The sequence below is a fragment of the Malaya genurostris genome, chromosome 2 (assembly GCF_030247185.1).
Source record: "Malaya genurostris strain Urasoe2022 chromosome 2, Malgen_1.1, whole genome shotgun sequence".
Classification (NCBI taxonomy): Eukaryota; Metazoa; Arthropoda; class Insecta; order Diptera; family Culicidae; genus Malaya; species Malaya genurostris.
In genome coordinates, this window is record NC_080571.1 from 116667023 (window position 1) to 116689408 (window position 22386).

General features: G+C 35.3%; 1 protein-coding gene across 1 annotated transcript in view; it reads right to left on the reverse strand.

Annotated features, from left to right (window-relative positions):
- LOC131428779 (uncharacterized) overlaps positions 1-21313 on the reverse strand; it is a 60788-nt gene extending 39475 nt beyond the window's left edge. Inside the window, exons 1-5 of the mRNA XM_058592824.1 lie at positions 21005-21313; positions 9123-9366; positions 8962-9063; positions 7935-8902; positions 20-645 (exon numbers count right to left, since the gene is read on the reverse strand). Of these exons, the coding sequence (XP_058448807.1) occupies positions 20-645; positions 7935-8902; positions 8962-9063; positions 9123-9366; positions 21005-21192 (2128 nt within the window). The 5' untranslated portion in view covers positions 21193-21313. The remainder of the gene's footprint in view (positions 1-19; positions 646-7934; positions 8903-8961; positions 9064-9122; positions 9367-21004) is intronic.
- Between the last annotated feature and the right edge of the window lie 1073 nt (positions 21314-22386).

Sequence of the window (22386 nt, forward strand, 5' to 3'; positions counted from 1 at the left end):
AATGTGCCTCCTTACGAACTGTTCGAGCTGGGGGGAGTCATTCGCCGGTCGAAGTTTTTTGGCTGGTTAATAAATTCCCGAAACAGTAATCCAACCGGCCAACACGATGGGTCCAGTGCCTTTGTTTTCATGTCAGGATTCAGTCCAATTTTATAGGACACAAATGACATGCCAGATACATCCTTGCCTTTTGGTACAAGCCGTACTAAGTTGATTGGATCATTCAAATCCAGGCAACGAGCGACGATTTTCTGGACGTCACTGTCCGAGACTAACGGGTTCAACCCTGAAAGGTACAACCAGAACTTTTCCACGTTGGTACTAACAGAAGACACGGAAAGATCATTAAAATCGATCTGACTGGTTCCATGGTCGGATGGGGCTTGAATGGTAGTCGTTTCATCCACACGACGGCGTTTTGAGTTTCTAGGCCATGTGGGATTGTCCGGTTTAGGCCATTCGGGCTGGTTTACTGATCCCGTTATATTAATGATTTTATCGTTCAGGACAGCCACCGCATCCGAAAGCTGTTGTACTTGAGCTGTTAAATCAGGTAACAAACTCTTAGAATTAGGTGGCTCACTGGAAGTTACTTGACGTTGATCATCAATATAGGCGCGAATGCTACGACCTTGAAGCTCCTCCCTGCATTTGGTGCATATCAGCATAATTTTGCCGAGAGCAAAAGCTTCCTTCAAACCCCTAGTGTTGATGCCGCAGCAGGTTTGGTTGATATGCAAAAAGGCATCGCAAAAACCACATCGCATGGGCTCGAGATCGTTGATCTCATTTTGGCACTCGCCGCATTGTTTTTTATCCATTGCGTCTCTCTTCAAATTCGTAGCACACGCCGATGGATACCGAAGAACTTAACGAAGTCGATGAAGCTGCTGTCAGCGACGATAATGGATACGCACACAAAGCAAGCAACCAATCACTTTTGGTAGAGTTTACTCGGGGTTTACCGGCACGTAAAACTTGGATCAGTTAGAACTCCACACGGAAATGCTTCCAAAACGTCTAGCCAAAACGAATCACAGGTAACCGCTTCCAAACAAGACGTATTTACCAAATTAACTTTAAAAAACCTCTAGCACGAAACGAAAGGTGTATACAAAGTCAAACTTAACGAAACCAAAACCAAAAAGTCATCATATTAGACTATAAAAAAATTTCAGGGTTGTGTACAAGAAAAACGATTGTGATGTCAATAAAAATGCAGTAATTGAAACATTAACGAAATTATATTAATGGTAGAGGTCAAGATTCTAGGTTCAAGATATAAGAAATAATATTCTTCATAGAATATTTCCACAGCTTTGTAAAACAACTCTAGTTTAAATGTTTATGATATTGAATACCGCATGCGTTTTAGTAAAGTACTATTTCTGATATATCCTATACATTCGTTGTGTGTTATCGTATTTGATATTGAATTTAATATTATTATATAGTTTCTATTTAGCCCAATTTTGACCTGTTGATATTTTGCTTTCTTAGGGCATGGATTGAGTTTCAGCGAACCATTTTTATTCGTATTCACGTCAATTCGGTTATGTCATGCGCATTACCCACCCGTTTTTTTTAAGGTAACGGAGAAGGTAGAGTTATTATTGAACGTAGGAAAAAATATGAACCATAGCACAGTGGGGTAAAAACGATCAAAAACGCGACTTTGCTCAATAATTTTATAAAAACATGAGCAAATATTTTCAAAATTAGTATTTCTTATACAAATTTTTCTGTAGATCCGATTTATGATAGTTAGAAGATCCCTAAAATTCAAAATCATGCCCGTTTTGCTTTTCTGACTTTACTTTGAAAACTAACTGTGAAACTCAGGAAAAAAAATCAATTCGACCAATCGGAAGGTATTCCTGATATGCTCATAGGTTATATAAATGGATTGTTTTTAATAAGATTGACTACAAATAACTATATTCTGTTTTACACCCAGTCATCTTCTTCCATGAATTTACAGAAAAAAAGTTCTACTGATCGGTGTTTGGTTGTTTAGCCAAATCTTACGACTCAGTTCAAGGATAAATTGGGGTAAAACGGTATAACAAGATTCGTGCGGTCATTGATTTCATTTGTAATCCTATTTTCAGGTCTTTCTTCGTAATATCAATCGATTTTCATTAACCGCAATCTGCCTGCGGTATGCGAAAGAAAGTCTAACCAGAAATACGACTTATGAATTAAATTGGGGTAAAACGGGTTAAACAGACTAGTACTGTCCTTCTCATTGTGTTTAATTGGATCAAAGATGTTTTGCACGTAATATGAACAAATATTGGTAGGTCATAGTCGGTGTTGAACAGTCGTTCGCACCGCACGCGTATAGCTCTTGGCTCCTGGAATTTTTTTTCTGGCTACCTAGAGTTTCATTGATTCAAGGCTTCAGTCTTTTTCAAGGCTACCTGAATCACTAACTAAGTGACTAAGTGATACAAAGAGTGACTAAGTGATACAAAGAGTGATATTAGAGTGACTAAGAAATTAATCAGCCTTTTTTAAGGCTAGCTAGGAGTCTAATCGAAGACTAATTTAGCCTAGTAAATTTAATTTAAAATTTCATTAATTTCAAAAATGCCTGCGTCCAACCGGAAAGGCAACAAGCCTAAGGCTAAAAATAATTCAATACGGAATAAATCACAATCCGTTATTCAACATTTTTCTAATAACATTCACGATCTTATAGAATCTGAATGTAAAAATAAAAGACAACGGACGGATTTCCCTTCCGTTGATCCTATGCCGTCTAACAATATTTACGAGATTCTTCCTGAATCCGATTGTAGCGACATAGAAGAAAATTCTTCAAAAATTCCCAAAATGGACGCTTGTCGTTCTGGGAAGAAACATCAATCTATGCCACCAGTGACGGTGATGATTTCCGACTTCAAAGCATTTCGTACTGAGCTTTCTACTTTTCTCCCGGAAGTAAAAGTCTCATTTCAAATCGGACGAAGAGGAGAATGTCGAGTCTTGGTGGATGGATTGGATGATTACGAACGTCTTATTCGATATTTGCCCGAGAAACTTCATAAATTTTATTCATATGATATAAAATCAGACAGACCCTTCAAGGCTGTCTTGAAAGGATTATCAAATGATCAAAGTATTGATGAAATCAAAAATGAACTAAAAGAATTGCTTGGTTTTGCCCCTTCCCAAGTAATACTTATGAAAAAAAGAGCGAATGGTACTTCTAAACCACGCTCTGGAATTTCCCATGAACTTTACCTAATACACTTCAATCGAAGTGATGTAAACAATTTGAAAACTTTAGAAAAAGTACGTTTCATTTCCCACATCAAAATTCATTGGAAACATTATAAACGGCATAATCGTATTGCAAACTTAACGCAATGTCGTCGTTGCCAAGGCTTCGGTCATGGAACCAAAAATTGTCATATGGATATACGGTGTTTGAATTGTGGTAAATCGCATTCGAAAGACGTTTGTCCAATGAATGAAACCACTGATAAATTTTCATGTTCAAATTGCGATGGAAATCATAAATCCAATCATTAGAAATGTCCTGTCAGGGAAAAAATTTTAAATGCTCGTTCGCTTAGACAACAAGTCAAATCAACGACCTTAAATTTACAGAACATACCTGAAAATCAAAAAACCGTTGCAAATGCCACGCCTAATTCTTCTAAGGCACTTATTTCTTCTAATTTAAAACAAAAAACAGGTACGCCTGCCAATTCGTCTTCTAACGAAAACAATTTATTGACAGGTAGATCGACCTCGTCATCATCTTCTTCCAATGTCAGTTATGCTGGTATATTAGGTAGAAATCTACCACCCATTTCTTCTAATGTAAATAATCAAAACACAGGATCGCCTTGCAGTTCATCTTCTAACGAAAACAATTTATTAATAGGTAGACCGGCTAAACCATCTTCTTCTAATGACAGTCTACCTACAAATATTCCTTCAATGCCATTCGCTTCTTTAAATGAAGTCGATTTAGGCGATATAACTGAAAATAAAATGATCTACCTACAAGATCAACTTTTTCAAATGATCATCCAAATGAACTCGACTTCGTCACTTTTTGAAGCATTTCAAATCGGATGGAAATTTGCAAATAACATTATAATGAATTTAAAATTTAACAGTGATTTTAAATAATTATTTGAATATTTTAAATTGGAATGCTCGATCTTTGAAATCGAGTGAAGATGAATTTTATAATTTTCTCGAAGTTCACAAAATCCATATTGCCATTGTGACAGAAACTTTTCTTAAACCAAATGTCAAATTGAAAAGTAATCCACATTATGTGGTTCATCGATTTGACAGGTTTACTGGAATGGGTGGTGGAGTTGCCATTTTTGTCCAACGGCAAATTAAACATCGAATTTTACCTTCTTTCAATACTAAAGTTATTGAAAGCTTGGGAATCGAAGTTGAAACCATTCATGGAATTTATTTCATCGCTGGAGCATATTTGCCATTCCAATGCACCGGCGAACAATTAAATTTCTTTAAAGGCGATTTGCAAAAACTTACAAGATATCGATCGAAATTTTTCGTAATAGGGGACTTAAATGCTAAGCATGTCCAGTGGAATTGTAGGCAAAATAACAGTAATGGTAAAATACTTCATAATCAACTCTCAGCTGGTTACTTCACAGTTCTTCATCCCAGTAATCCTACTTGTTTCTCTTCCGTGAAAAACCCGTCTACAATTGATCTGGTTCTAACAGATCAAAGTCACATTTGTAGTGAACCGATTACTCATGCTGACTTTGACTCAGATCATCTTCCAGTAACATTCAGACTTTCCAACGAAGCTATAATTAATCCAATTAGTTCTATTTTCAACTATCATAGAGCTAATTGGTTGGATTATAGATCTCACATTGAAAATCATGTGGATCATGAAACTATTTTAGAAAATTCTGCGGATATCGACACAGCAATTGACAATTTGAATCATTATATTATCGAAGCTAGAAATCTTTCAGTTCCCAAAGCTCAAACTAAATTAAATTCTCCTATCATCGATGACAATCTTCAACTGCTCATTCGGTTGAAGAATGTTCGTCGACGACAATATCAACGTTCTCGTGATCCTGCTATGAAAAACATAGTTAAGGATATACAAAAAGAAATTAAACATAGATTTACTCTTTTGCGAAATGAAAATTTCGCTAATGAAGTTGAACAAATTAAACCATATTCTAAACCTTTCTGGAAACTTTCTAAGGTTCTTAAGAAACCTCAGAAACCAATTCCTGCTCTCAAGGAAGGAAATCAAATACTTCTTACAAATGGTGAAAAAGCTCAAAAACTTGCTCAGCAGTTCGAGAGTGTCCACAATTTTAATTTAAACGTTGTGAGTCCTATTGAAAATGAAGTCTCACTGAAGTATGATCATATTTCAACCCAAGTGTTATCACACGATGACATTATTGAGACGAATTTTGATGAAATTAAATCAATTATTAGGAAACTCAAAACATGAAGGCTCCTGGTAATGATGGAATTTTTAATATTCTTATTAAAAATCTTCCTGATGTTGCCTTGAGACTCCTGGTTAAAATTTTCAACAAGTGTTTTTCATTAGCTTACTTCCCAAAAAGATGGAAAAACGCTAAAGTAATTCCTATCCTAAAACCTGATAAAAACCCAGCAGAAACATCAAGTTATCGCCCAATTAGCTTACTTTCTTCTATCAGTAAACTTTTTGAAAAAATTATCTTGTTGAGAATGATAACTCATATAAATGAGAATTCAATTTTTTTTACCAGAGCAGTTTGGATTTCGTCATGAACATTCAACTACTCATCAACTTGTCAGAGTAACGAACATGATAAAATCAAATAAATCTTCTGGGTTATCCACTGGAGTTGCTCTTCTAGACATAGAAAAAGCATTCGACAGTGTTTGGCACAAAGGTTTAATAGCAAAGATGTCTGATTTCCAGTTTCCTATTTATTTGATCAAAATGATTCAAAATTATTTAACTGATCGTACTCTTCAGGTTAGCTATCAGAATTGTAAATCTGAATTGCTACCCGTACGAGCCGGTGTTCCGCAGGGTTCGAGTGTAGCTCCAATCTTGTATAATATTTTCACTTCTGATCTTCCAAATCTACCCGTTGGTTGTCAGAAATCGCTATTCTGTGACGACACAAGTCTGTTAGCCACAGGTAGAAATCTAAGAGTGATCTGCAGTCGCCTACAAAGAAGTTTAAATATTTTCAGTGATTATCTGTCAAAATGGAAAATTAAACCAAATGCAGCAAAAACACAATTAATTATCTTTCCTCACAAGCCAAGAGCTTCTTTTCTTAAACCAAACAATAATCACATTCTCAAATTGAATGGCTTGGAATTGACATGGTCTGATCAAGCTAAATACTTAGGTTTAACGTATGACAAAAAACTCACTTTCAAGGATCACATTGAAGGAATCCAGGCAATGTGTAATAAATATATTAAATGTTTATATCCTCTTATAAACAGAAATTCTAAGCTCTGTCTAAAAAACAAATTGTTAATTTATAAACAAATTTTCAGACCAGCCATGCTTTATGCGGTACCAATTTGGTCAAGTTGTTGTTCCACCAGGAAGAAAACGCTTCAAAGGATTCAGAATAAAATTCTGAAAATGATTTTGAAGCGTCCTCCCTGGTTTAGTACAAATGAGTTACACAGACTCACAAATATAGAACCATTAGATGTAATGTCACATAATATTATAAGCAAATTCCGACAAAAATCGATGCAATCTTCAATTGAATCGATTCGCTCTCTGTATTAGTTAGTAAGTTAGTATATAAGTTCCTTTTCCCCATTACACAATACAAGTAGGTTTAGAATTTTCCCTACACAAAAATCTCAGAATTGCGGAAGCAAATGATGTCTTCATGGTAATAACCAAATCATATATATATATATATATATATATATATATATATATATATATATATATATATATATATATATATATATATATATATATATATATATATATATATATATATATATATATATATATATATATATATATATATATATATATATATATATATATATATAACAGGGCTGAAAAGTCACCACTTGTGGCTGAACACCCAATTTAAATCTTAATAATTTAATTTTAACTCATATACCAATATTATTTTATCTATATAAAAAAAATAAAAAAAATTGGTAGGTCATATTGGACCTGCTTCAGGATTGTAAATCTGATTTCAACATAAAATTATATTTTTGCGAAAATTGGGGTAAAATGATGTAGCACGACGCATGTGATCAAGGAGACTATCTGTTAATTATTATTTGAGGTTATATGCGAAACATAGAACTGTCTTGTTTAACCAATATTGGTCCAAACACACTGATTTTTTCTGTACATTCATGGAAGAAGATGACTGGGTGTAAAACAGAATATAGTTATTTGTGGTCAATCTTATTAAAAACAATCCATTTATATAACTTATGAGCATATCAGGAATACCTTCCGATTGGTCGAATTGATTTTGTTTCCTGAGTTTCACAGTTAGTTTTCAAAGTAAAGTCAGAAAAAAGAGGAATTGGAGCAAAACGAGCATGATAGTGAATTTTTCGGATCTTCTAACTATCATAAATCGATTCTACAGAAAAATTTGCGTAAGAAATACTAACTTTGAAAATATTTGCTTAGGTTTTTATAAAATTATTGAGCAAAGTCGCGTTTTCGATCGTTTTTTCCCCATTGTGCATCGACCAGGAGAAAAAGATTTCAAACATAATAATCCTTGTCGAAGAAATCTTAAAATCCTGCTTGTACTAAAGTAACTGTTATATGCCGAATGTCTTTCGGAAATGATTTACGGGGCTTGGGCTTATTAGAACGAACAAAATACTGTATTTCGTGTAAATTAATGAATTTCATTTCGGGCTATAATGTGCTACGTGATTATCAATTCAAAGGCTTTAGGTCCAGCCACATTCCTCCCGACACATACAATAAGAACAGTTTGGGATCGTATTCAAATGGAACCTTTGTTTTCGGATTGACAGTGAGTTCGAATTTGTCTATGATCTCTACGATGCCCCTCTTCGCTTGTGCCAGAGCGAATCGCATTCCGAGGCACATTCTGGGTCCTTCTCCGAACGGAAGGAAAACTCCTTTCTCTCTGTACGGTTTGGTGCCTCCGGTCTCCGGTGCAAAGCGCTCCGGTTTGAACTTTTTCGGTTCATCGTAATGTTCCGGGTCAAGATGGACGAAAAATGGAATAGTAACTGTTGTACCTTTGGTAACGGGAATTTTCTTGCCCTTGGATCCAATCAAAACAATATCCTGCGTGCAATTTTTCCCCAACACTGGGCCAATGGCATGGAGTCTCAGTGATTCATTCAGGACCTGATCTAGGTAGGTCATTTCTCCCAAATTTTCGTACGTCAAGCCTCCCTTACTAGCTTGAATATGGCGGATTTCTTCCCTTAAATGGTTCTGGGCCTCAGGATGTGATGCCAAATCAAACAAGCAATAGCTCATTACCAGACTGGACGTTTCAAATCCATCCGCAAAGAACGAAACACCGTGACCAGCAATGTCGAGCTCTGAAATGTTTTTCTTTGCTTCCAGCGAGAGAAGATGATCCAAATAGTCGTTCCGAACAATGTTGTTTTGCTTCCGATGACGAATTGCATCACTCATTATGCGAATGAAAAATTCCTCTACATCCTTAGGAACAAGTGTGAATTTGTAGACCTTAACGATTGATGGGAAGAATGTTAACGCGGCCAGTGCGAACTGTGCGATAAGACTAAAGTCCATAATTCGACGTCCCATTTCTCGGATTTCAGGTTTCTCCTTGGTGAATGATTGCGCATCGATGGCAAAGATGCAGTTGGACACGACATCGGTCGTATATTTGGCCATCAACTACAAAACAAGAATCATTAAAGCTTGGTGAATATTCACTGATACTAAAAACTACATACTTCTTTGATATCGAATGTCGATCCATTCAATTTGATTTGCTTGTTTACGTATTCAGTCATTCGAATGCATACCTCGTCCATCAACGTGTAAAGGGCTTTTATCTGATACAAATATGTACTGTTAGGTCAAGTACTGCCATATCTGCTATATTGAAACTTACGCGATTATTTGTGAACGCTGGAGTGATTTCGCCTCGTCTTGTCTTCCATTTTTCCCCGGAAAGATTGAACGGGTTTCGGGCGAACAACGGATCTGATTTCTCATCAACTAGGTCGGAGAATTGGTTGGCATTGAAGTGGTTAAAGCTTTTCGCTAGTACCTCCTTGATAAGTTCTGGATCTCGAATCATCAACTGTGGGGTACGTAAGCTGAAGTAGCCAACCACGGGTTCGTTTTTGTAGTCGCTGCAATGAAAATTGCATGAAAAAAATCAAACTTATTAATATTATAAAATATTTTCGACTCTTAATAAAACTGATTGAAGCGTTTAAATTTTTATCGAGCTACTTGAATACTTTTACAGTTTATCCTGTATAGCAAACCATTTGTCTTGAACCAATTCGACTCAAGACTGATTTTTAAAAGGCGGATGTATTTTTGTTTGCACTTTCTTCTAGTGAGATTTACTCGGGAACTGTTAGTTGTACAAAATAATTGTCAGAACAAGTTGCCGGAAATCAATCGATTACACTGGACCCTCAATTTATGCGCAAAGTCGGGTGTTTTTATGCATAAACTAACTAAAGTATCACGTTTTTTCGCGTAAAAAGGTTTTTTGCCTTTCTCTATAGAAAGGTATTAGAATTGCTGTAAAAACCGACTTTCGAACGGAGCTTCGGAGACCCATAGTGTTATATACCATTCGACTCAGTTCGAAGAGATTGGAAAATGTGTGTGTGTGTGTGTGTGTGTGTGGGGGGGGGGGGGGGGGGGGTATGAATGTATGTGTGTGTGTGCACTTTTGCACTTTTAGAAGATATTTGAACGCGCTCAATTTTATCAGAGATGGCTGAACCGATTTCAACAAACTGGGGCTCGTTTGAAAACGGCTGTGACTTTTTGTTCCGGAGATATGATGGTATAAGTGACGTAACCGACAAAACGCGTTGTAATTATACACGCTCAATTTTCTCAGAGATGGCTGAACCGATTTTAACAAACTTATGCTCGTTTAAAAGCTACTGTTGGACCATTGATCAAGTTCAAAGATCAAATGGCTGTGACTTTTGGTTCCGGAGATATGATGGTATAAGTGACGTAACCGACAAAACGCGTTGTATTTATACGCGCTCAATTTTCTCAGAGATGGCTGAACCGATTTTAACAAACTTGGACTCGTTTGAAAGCTACTGTCGGGCCATTAATCGAATTCAAAGATCAAATGGCTGTGATTTTTGGTTCCAGAGATATGACCCAAGTAGCAATCCGCAACTAGTTCTAATACGACAAAGTCCAAACTATGTTGCAACAAGAGCACGAATATGTGTTTTATGTTATACTGGTTAAAACATGGTGACAGCAATGTTTCATCATAACAAAAACTAGTTACGAAACAGTTATTTAGGTTTCCAATCATAACATCTTTGTGTCATATTGAATTAAATATAATTCATAAGCTATCGTTACTTAATCCAAACATATTTCTAATCACAACAATGCTTCTAGCCACTAGTTAAAAATAAGTTTATTTGACTTCAATAGTAGCAACCCATAACTAGTTTTGATACCACTTAACCCAACTGTGTTGCAATAAGAACACGAACATGTTTTTTATGTTATACTGGGTAAAACAAGGTGACAGCAGTGTTTCTTTATAACGTAAACATTAAACTAACTATCATTTGTAAGTTATCGTTACTTGATTCTAACATATCTTTAATCACATCTATGTTTTTAGCTACTAGTTGAAAAAAGGTTTATTTTCCGTTGCGAAACCATTATAAATACGTTAACATATATATGAATCGTTACTGTGAATTGACATAGCAATAACTTAGATATTATAAGATTATAACATATAATTTCTTCATTAATTCAGATAGTTATCGGTAAGTTTTCCCAACGTTATGATAACTAAAATGCAAACAAAACAACCTTTGTTGGCTTGAATATGGCGAACACAATATGGAGTCTCAAGAAGTGTATGAAACGTAAATAAAACCAGGATATTACTGTTTTCAAAACTACTTTTTGCCGAAAGTAGTGAAAGGCAGAATAGTCATTTTTGTTCTATTCACTGTCATAAACACGAAGAAAATAATATAGGGATTGAACATCGATTGTGATAATATTATAGTTCTCATGATATATGAGTTTAAAATGAAGAGAAATCACTCTACTTGGAATAATTTTGAGCATTCTGAACATAGGGTTATTTTGTTTTTTTTTCTCATAAATACGTTTATTTCATAGGCAATATACATAAGTTTTTCTTCGCCGTGGCATCCACAATACATAGTAGTTTAAACCTAATACATTTCGAATATCATATTAGTATGTTGGTACTCATTAGTTAATCTAAACACTGTTTTTATCAAGCGAGTTGCTATTTTAAATTACATTAAATAAAATACATTTATTTTGTACATGATCTTATAACTATTTCAGGATTGTTTGTATCAGTTCACCACTTATATTCAATATCCTATAGTTGGCTATTGGTTGAACTCATGGAAGAGAAAACAGTTTAACATAAAATAAAATTTAAATTGGAACTCCAATGGATTTAATGAAATGATAAAGAAGTTTCATGTATGGAAGGTCACGACAAGCAAGAATGTCGCGAACTGGGACATTGGATAGTCTACCTTGGGTACGCAAGGAATTTATTAGTTGAGATCTGACATCACGAAACTCCACGCATGTCCAAACAACATGGTCAATATCGCGGTAACCTTCGCCGCAAGCACAATGATTAGTCTCGGAAAGTCCAATTCGAAGGAGATGTGCATCTAACGTGTAGTGATTGGACATGAGTCTGGACATCACACGAATGAAATCTCTACTCACATCCAGTCCCCTGAACCATGCCTTTGTCGATATTTTAGGAATAATTGAGTGCATCCACCGACCCAGATCATCTTTATCCCAAGAAGCTTGCCAGCTGGCAAGTGTTCTTTGGCGAGACGCGCTATAGAATTCGTTGAAAGCAATCGGTCTCTCATAAATTTCACCCTCAATAGCACCACGTTTGGCTAAAATATCGGCTCTTTCATTGCCTGGAATGGAGCAATGAGCCGGAACCCAAACTATTGTGATTAGATAATTATTATTCAATATGTCGTTCAGACACTGTTTTATTTTACCCAAGAAAAACGGTTCATTTTTGCCAGCAGCGTTTGAGCGAATGGCTTCAATTGCACTCAGACTATCTGTGAAGAGGAAATAATGGTTTGGAGATAATGTGACGATTACATTCAAGCTATAATGAACTGCTGCTAACTCTGCAATATAAACAGATGCAGGTTCTTGAAGCTTGAATGAGGCCGAAACATTATTGTTGAACATACCAAACCCTGTCGCTTCTTCCATTCGCGATCCGTCCGTGTAAAACATTTTCTCAGAGTTAATATGCCTGAACTTACTTGAAAATATTTTTGGGATTTCCATAGAGCGTAGGTGGTCCGGGATTCCACGCACTTCGCGCTGCATGGATGTGTCGAAAAATAAAGTTGAGTCAGGTACATTTAGGAGGCTGACACGGATAGGAATATATCTTGAAGGGTTGATTTCCTGTGACATATGGTTAAAATATACTGTCATGAATTTTGTTTGAGATCGAAGCTCGACTAGTCGTTCGAAATTATTAATTACCATGGGATTCAGCACATCACATCTTATTAGCAGGCGTGATGAAAGCTCCCAAAATCGATCTTTTAATGGAAGAACTCCCGCCAGAACTTCAAGACTCATTGTATGTGTCGAATGCATGCAGCCTAAAGCAATTCGCAAACAACGGTACTGAATTCGCTCAAGTTTGATAATATGAGAATTTGCAGCGGAACGAAAACAAACGCATCCATATTCCATCACTGAAAGTATCGTTGTCTGATACAATTTTATTAGATCTTGCGGATGAGCACCCCACCAAGACCCTGTTATTGTTCGAAGAAAATTTACTCTTTGTTGGCATTTCGTTATCAGATACCTAATGTGTCCTCCCCACGTGCATTTGGAATCAAACCACACCCCGAGGTATTTGAAAGTCAAAACCTGCTCGATTATTCTTCCCATCATATGAAGCTGAAGTTGCGCGGGATCATGCTTTTTTGAAAAGACGACCAACTCTGTTTTCTCCGCAGAGAATTCGATACCAAGATGAACAGCCCAAACGGACAATTTATCTAAGGTATCTTGCAATGGTTTATAGGGTTATTTTGTTGTTTATTTTTATATCTTTATATACAGATTTTGATTAAAGGCGCATAAAAAACAGTTAAGTAAAATTGAATTCCGCTCGACAGTTTTTGGATCGTTATGAAACTTGTACCTTGTATCAAGTGTGTGACTTAAAGTACTCTTCTGCTTTTTTATTGATGATAGAAAAGTATTCTGGATTCATTCAATGTTTATAATGTCGATGGTGACTAAGTTTCAACTAGTTTACTTGGAAACAAGTTATTTTCAAGTTATGGAAAGATAAGTTATTTCAGTATGGCATTCCAACGTAACCACAACTTATTTTTAGCTGACTTAGCAACTAATAGAAATTGCGCTTTTTGAGTTACGCTAGTGGTTAGATGTTAGTAACAATCACTCAAATTTCTGGTTGCAAACTAGTCACAAATAAGTTAGCGTAACAAAAATTGTTACTTGGGGATGGTATAAGTGACGTAACCGACAAAACACGTTGATTTCTATCGCTTTTATACATATAAGGGTGCCAATATTTTGGAATCACCTCTAATTTCGTAAAGCGCTAGTGCTCAAAAGTTGAAGCACATCGAAAAATGTCCTCATGCAAAATTTGAGCTAAATCGGATATGCGTAAGGGGTGCTGCCCGGCGGTTAAGGTTTGACAATATTCGATCTTAAAAAAGCACCATAGCGGGAAGTACATGAAATTTCCGAATCCGAAAATTTTTTTTGATGCCAAAAACCTTAAAATTGCATGAAACGTCGAGATTTTGTGAAAAAATTTTTTTTGAAAAAATCAACTTTCTGGGACTTGGAAAAATTTTGATATTTTTTCTAGGTCCTAAAAAGTCGATTTTTTCAACTTTTTTTTTCGAGATGACACTAAATCTCGCCGTTTCATGTAATTCTAAGCCTTTTGGCATCAAAATTATTTTTTCGATTTCGAAAATTTCATGTACTCCTCCCTATGGTGATTTTCCAAGATATATGAAAATTCCACTAAGTGGACTAAGAAGGGTTTTTTTTTAGATTAGCATCACTCTTCTCATACAAATAGGCAACGCAAATGTAAGCACTAGTTTGAAAAAATGATGCTGACTGTGGGACATAAACACTGAATCATGCTTTTGTGAACTACTCGAATCAATCTGAATCAATTGGTGTCAAAATTAGTATCCGAAAATATTTAATAAAAGTATGAAATATATTTTCATGAGACTGTTATGAAAGAAGAGAAAGGCATTATCACACCACTAGGTGGATTAAGAAGGGTTTTTCAATTTCATTTGATTTTAGTGTAAATAACACAAAAAATCCAATTACGTTCATACTCAAAAGCATCTAGGACCATCTGAGTATATACTTAGACTACGAAAATCCGTAAGAGATATTCCAAGATCCAAGAACTACTTGGAATATTGTCCTCAGTGACTACACTGTGCCACAGCAAAAACTACAACGGCTAATGTTTAATTTTTGTTTGCTGTTCATATTTATAGACCTACACATTGAAATGCTTACTTGTCTAGTTATAGCCATTCCAGGTATGTTCTTAGTAGTCCAAGAGCTTCAGCGAAAACAAGTGTTAAGATTTTCACGAACAATCAGCAGCTTATCAGGTATCACGGGTATGGGCCGAGAATAAAAAGTTCGTAAACGCAGTTCCTTGTGCTGGTAGATCTTAGAGCCTGAGATCCAGGTAGTTTTTGTGTGACCCAGAGCTACAATAAACTTCTTAATTGTAAGTGGAATCACGAGTATAGACCGTGATCAATAAGTTTGTTATTGAACTTTGCTATTCTGATTGATCTTAAGGCCTGAACTCCAGGTAGTTTTTGGATGACCTAGAATAATCACAATAAGCAAATGATTTGCATGTGGTATTACGAACATGAACCGCGTACAAGGATCTTTATAGTCCACTTGGCTACGCAGGTAGATCTATAGGCCTATACTCCAAAATGATCCAATTAGTTGAATGTGAAACCATGGTTATGGAGCACAAAATAGTTCTTTTTGTTTATATATATTATTGTGAGACGTATTAATTTACTGTGTTCGGTATGATAATGATGGATTTTTAGTTTGTTTGAGAGTTAAAAATAATGAGCAGTCTACAAACGTTTGAGCCTCGCGCGCGAAACAGGTAGTGACTATTTGGAAAGCGAACAGGACTGGCCGAAGAGTCTTGGCATTCAGTGTGTTAAGTTTGACTCTTTACTTTGATCGCAATGTTTGATTAGTAATTTAAGGAATAGATTTGGAAACTAATTGGGATCGACAGTTGTTGATGGAATTGGGCTTGGCTCTGCTCATCCGCAGTCTCATTACTCCATCGCAGCTGATGTTTGTAGCGATGAACTGGTCCGGCGGGAAGGGTCAGGTGAATTACTGTCTGATACTGGTAAAGATATCGGGTTCGATTCCGGATGTGATCAAGGATCTTCCCGGGTTGGAAATTTTCTTAAATAACCCTGGATAGTGAATCCGAAATATTAGAATGTTATTTTGTTGTCAGTCGTTCTTTTGAAGAAGAATCTATACCTGCTAAATTAATCAGATCGTTTTTTTTTTGTTTATTGGTTGAGATATGTGCCAAAATATTATTTATCATTTAGATAACTCGTTCTGCTCGCATCTTTGTAGGGGTATGAGGTGGAACCATCATCATCTACATCATCATCATCATCATCATCATCATCATCATCATCATCATCATCATCATCATCATCATCATCATCATCAAAAACACACTAAAGTGTTCGGTTTTGTTGGTAGACCTCAAAGGCCTATATTGGAGGTTTTGGATGGACAAGAACTTCCACAGACATTTCCACAGTATGTCAATTTGCTGAATACCGTAATCAAAAGTTATACAAATGTCACCAATCACGCTTAATATACTGATTTCTTTTATCTGATCTTGGATGCCCCTGATCTTGACCAGATTCTTTGAAATCAAACAATTTCGTAATGCACAATTCATAAAATTCAATTCACTGAAGCATATTGAATTGTTTCGTATTCGTATAAATGGAAATTTCCTTCAACATGCCCAAAATTTGAATTTAAATCGCGTTAAAACTCGTGACTGAAATTTGTTTAAATAGAGGTTTTAGTGTACTTTAAGCGAAGTTATGCATTTTTTTCTGAGCGGTACGTGTCCTCCGCATAAAAAAGACCTCATTGTATACAATAAATAAAGTTGAATGCTTTTCCAAGAATTGGAAGAGTATTCGATGAACAAATTAAGAAATAAACGCATGTTTACGTTTCTGCATTAGTAATTAGTGCATTCTTGAAACCAATTAGAGAAATTAGAGCCACAACTATCTGAAGACGTTTAGAAAACGAGAATGATTTGATGATAAATAGTCATTTATATACTAGAACATAATTCCTCAGATAATTTACTTATTGTGACGTTTCTCATTGAAGACCAGTCGGTTACATAAGGGCGTGGTCACGATTACTCGCGATAGGTAAAGTGGAATGGTGTAATTTTTTCTAACACAGAGGGCAGTAGTGTCCTTCATGCAATGTGAGAATAAATCAACTGATTATTGATTACAATTCGATCTCACCATTTTTCAAAAATGAGTACCGCTGTAGCAGACTGTAGTCATCATCGAGATATTTAGACTTTATATCTCAGATATCTGCAACACTTTTTTTCTGTCTAAATTTTTAATGGATGGGTAAAATTTGAAGAAACTGTAATTTTTACATGTGAAAATTAACATAATAATTTGTCAAGTAGTTATCGAGATGAATTCTAACCAAGAAGTGTTTCAGTAAAATATTTTGTGTTCGGTTGTGGAAAATTTAGGCCAGTCCTGCGAGGGGATCGTGAAACAGTTTGGAATCGACAATTCGACCGTTCAGTAAGATTGATTCGATTAGTTCACCAAAGCGGACTTCAACGCTTACGTCACATATCCGATGACATTCTCGAAGGCAAACAAAAACTTGATCATCAGTCACTTTTTGACAAAATCTTCGGATAGAAAGAAAATGTGATTTATCCTGTACGTCACTTGTACAATTATATCTCCGGAACCGGCAGCATATGCAATTTAAACTTCGAACTTGATCAATGATCCAACAGTAGTTTTAAAACGAGTCTAGGATAGTTGCAATCGATACAGACATCTTTTAGAAAATTGAGCGAAGAGAGAAAAAAGCGTTTTGTCGGTTACGTCACTTATACCACTATAACTACGGAATGGGAAGTAACAGCCAAAGGTTGTTTAAATCGATTCAGTCATCTCCTAGAAAATTGAGCGGAGAAAAAATTAAGCGTTTTTTTGGTTACGTCACTCAACACCTACTGACCCTACTGACACTAAGAATCCTTCCAACGCCAATCATAAAAATCTGGGCGATTATGTAGCGAAAGCACGGAAAAACAGAAAAGCTCTTCGGAACCGACAAGGATTTGAAGAAAGAATGAATGAAAGTGTGTAAGAAAGGAAGCGCAAGTGTTGCATTGAGATTAATGGATAGTGTTAAGTCCATGGTGCAGGCATTTACCATAGGAGAGGAGGTTCAATAAAAAATGTTGCGAACTCATAGATTATTTGTGTTCATTTAATCCTTGAGAAAATGTCTGAATATGTCTTGTTGTATTTAACGCAACAACATAACTTTTTATTCATTTTTTTTTTTCATAAATACGTTTATTTCTTAAGGCAGTTTACATAAGTTTTTCTTCGCCGTAGCATCTCTTTACATAATATTCTTACCCTAATTTAATTCTAACATAGTCACAACGTTTTGAATTTATTAAAACATTTTCTCTTATAGCTTAAATATCATCTTAAGTAACTCGTCATTAATTATGAAATCTACTCGGAAATATTATTTGAACCAAACGATTACCTTCTATAAATTATAAAATAAGCTGTTTTTTTGACATTTTGTTGATAATTTCATAAACTGTTTCGAGTTTGTTTGTATCATTACATAATTTTTATTCTAATTTAGCTATTGGTTGAACTCATGGACGCAGCTGGGATCAGAGCTAAGTCTTAAAAGGGGCCTTTATTAAATTGAAACTCCAATTTTCTTTATGAAATGATAAATAAGTTTCATGTATGAAAGGTCACGACAAGCAAGAATGTCTCGAACTGGGATATTGGATAGTCTACCTTGGGTACGCAAAGAATTTATTAGTTGAGATCTGACATCACGATACTCCACGCATGTCCAAACGACATGATCAATATCCCGATAACCTTCTCCGCAAGCACAATGATTAGTCTCGGAGAGCCCAATTCGAAGGAGATGTGCATCTAACGTGTAGTGATTGGACATGAGTCTGGACATCACACGAATGAAATCCCTACTCACATCCAGTCCCCTGAACCATGACTTTGTCGATATATTCGGAATAATTGAGTGCATCCACCGACCCAGATCATCTCTATCCCAAGAAGCTTGCCAGCTGGCAAGTGTTCTTTGGCGAGACGAGCTATAGAATTCGTTGAAATCAATCGGTCGCTCATAAATTTCACCCTCAATAGCACCACGTTTGGCTAAAATATCGGCTCTTTCATTGCCAGGAATGGAGCAACTTTTTATTCATAGTATTAGAAATATGGTTAGCAATTTATGATAAAGTTTTGCAGTAATATGAGATAACAACAAATAACTCAAAATACAAGTTTTCTAAAATGTTTGGTATGAACGAGCATTAAGGTGAAATTAAGTGCCAAAATAAGTCGCGAAAAATTTCAACCGCATGAATTTACCGAATCATTGAACAAAGCGTATCGTACAACACCGACACATAGAAACACGGAATATTTTTAGTTACTGAGCGCAGTGGGCTTACGAAACGTTTTGAAAATAATATTTATACAAGATCTATCCATAACATCTAGTTTGAGTAGTGCATATCATATCAGTATATAAGTGAATGCTATTCTATCATTTTTCATGATTTTTTGAATGAATTATGGATACTATTTATCCATGTTGGACGAATGAATATCAATAATTTATAATTCTAATTGAGCTGCCATCTCCGCCTAGCAGTTCAATTTAAACCGCTAAGCAGACGCAAAGTTTGCACTATTTATGCAACACTTTAATAATATTGCACCAGAGAAATCGAAACAAAATATGTGCTTTTTGCACAAACCAACAAATCCCTAAATGTTAAGACTTTATAATTGTAGAATCGTTGAGATCGAAGATGATGGCTTTCAGTTTATGGTTTTTCTTTCTAATAACTATATAGTTCACATTTTTGAGATGGGCATGACAAGTATGTTATGGTAGCTAATGCTATATCAACTTTTAACTTAAATTTAGAAATCCTAGCTAGCCATAGATAGGTTTGTAGTAGATTTTGAATTTATAAACGAATTTGAACATTTCATTTTTTAAGTAATCGGTCTTGTCCTGTAAATTTTTGCTATTGTGTGTTCTATTTTATGTTTGCACCGTACAACTGTTCTCTCTCTGACATCACCCATCCGCCTTTTTTTCGAGTAAGTACTGTCCTTGAAAACGGCTGCATACAGCAAAAAAGATGCTAAGCCCAAATATTTGGCTTCTTGTATGTACAATAATATTTTGTATTTATGTGCTTATATTTTGTAGATTTTTGTTATTTTTTTCAAATGATATAAAATTGTTTTGCGGGAAATTTATTATATTAAATTGCACATACTATCGAATGAACACTCAATGATTATTTTAATAGTTTGAAATAAAAATATTACTAGAAATTAAACAGATGATTGTTCTGAATGTAATTTTAATTATTGAAAAGGCGTTATAATTTTTTTTGTGTATATATTTTGAAATAACCCAATCGATTCCTTCAACTTCTTGTTAGTCATAATTTCAAAACAATTAACTCTTTCGAGTTGAGTTTGTCATACTTAAGACATGTACAAAGTGTCATCTAAATCTGAGCAAATGGATATTTTTTCCATTTTTGTCTGCTATTAATTTCTGGAATTGCTCTTCACACAAAAACTTTCATTCACATATTTCTGGAATTGGCATTATATTCTATAGTCAGAACCGTTTCTTATTTGCATAAGTGACAGTATTCTCTTGCATCTCAGTTCCATCATTCATCCCATCACTAAAATTATCAGCAGTGCACATTTGTTGCACCATTTTTTGTGATGTTTCTTTTCAGATCCGGGGCAAAGATATTGTATCCAATTATATTACAATTCGTTGATTAGAAGTCGAGTGTTTTGCAAAATAAGTTAAGATAATTGGTGCAATAACCCCAGTTTAGTATTTTTGAACTTTGCGTATAAGATACATACTTTGAAACTCCAGCTGAATGCCGTTTAAAACGTAAAAAAACGGTTCAAGAAAATTGCAGAAGCCAGTTAACAACTTGAGAACTGCCAATTTTGTTATCCGGTTTTTGCTGTGAAACTTTCTTTGTTTTCATTGTGGCCGCGGGATGCGAACGTCTGGAAAAGTTTCAACCCAAAAACAAATAGAAGTATTTAGTCTCGAATAACCGGCTAAGTTTTCATAAGGTTTTAGCATTGAACAACTTTTAGTCGGCCTCTTGTTCTAAAGATAAATTTAAGTAACCTTTGCGTAAGAGATTCGAATTCAAAAACGATCGAATGAATTTTTCAAAGTTAGTAAACCTTGCACTTATCCGATGTTTGCATGCAGCCATTCTATACGATAGACACTCACTTGTAAATTTTCTCCAAGTCGTAATATGTGTTTCTCTTTCTCTTCAATAAGTTGGGAACATTTCCGAACAGCACTTGAGGTTTTGGGCCGTTGATTCCCATTTTCTTCCATTTATCAAACTCCCATGTTAGAAACAGATAAACTACGCCTAGGAAACCCGCCAGGCAGCTAAGAATAGTACACAACATTTTCACTCGCTTGTTTGCCGGTTGACTGGCGGAATCGTACTGATATTTCGAAGGCAGATTTTGTTGATGGAATCATTTGGTTCAGACAGTTAGCTATAATACTCGATCAAGGTCAATGCTAGTAGCCCGCCTGATAAACACATCGCACTTTACTAAGACCAAGTACCGTTATCGCTGCGGAACGAGCAGACTTACGATTTTGGATTTTAGTACAATTGAAACCTGTCTGAACATGTATGTTTGGGGTGGTAAGTTAAAAATTTTCATCTCGGTGTACACATACGACATTTATTTCGATGTCTCCGTTTATCTAACACATATCCAATACAATACCATCATAGTTTAGTGTTTATTTTTATCGTTCCAGTCTTATGTGGAAGTGAGAAAATAATGCAAAAACCAGTATAGTGCATGAACTCTGAATATTAGATATCAATTCTTGGTTCTGTTGGTATTTTGACAGATTATTTGGGATCGCTTCGCTCACATTATTTATGGTAATATTCATTAAATTGCTTGTGTAACCTTGCGCAATATTTATAATCTTCCACCTCCAGTCACGTAGCCAGAGAGGGGAGGCCCGAGAGAGCCCTGGCCCCTCCCGAAATTGGAAACAGATATATAATTATTTAGGGGCTGTCCATAAAAGACGTCACGCTTTTTTAACGATTTTTGACTCCCCTTCCCCCCTTTGTCACAAATTGTCACAGAATCAAAGACCCCCCACCCCCCAATGTCACATGTCACGAATTCAAATTGAAAAAATTCATCTCAATACATTCTCAATATGTATGACAAACCATACAAATATGAGGGAAAAATCGATTTATTACATGCTGTCATTAGATTAAAAAATATCACTAAAACTACAAAATAATCGGAATTATTTTATTAAAATCAATTATATAAATTAACAAAAGTATTTGGTTACAATTGATGAAACATTTAAATCATCTGTTTTATTCCTCCTAGGGGTACACAGATATATTATTGTTTTAGGTAAGCATACAGGGCTGAGAAAATAAAGAAAATAAAGACCTCATCAAAACGAGATCACTGCCGAAGAATCTTTTCAAGATCAGTTGATCAGTGAATCATATTTTTTTATTCAATAATAATATATTTAAAGGGATCTTCCGTCACACAATGGTTAGTGATTTTGAGCTAAAATGATTCTTGATTTATGTAAGTCCA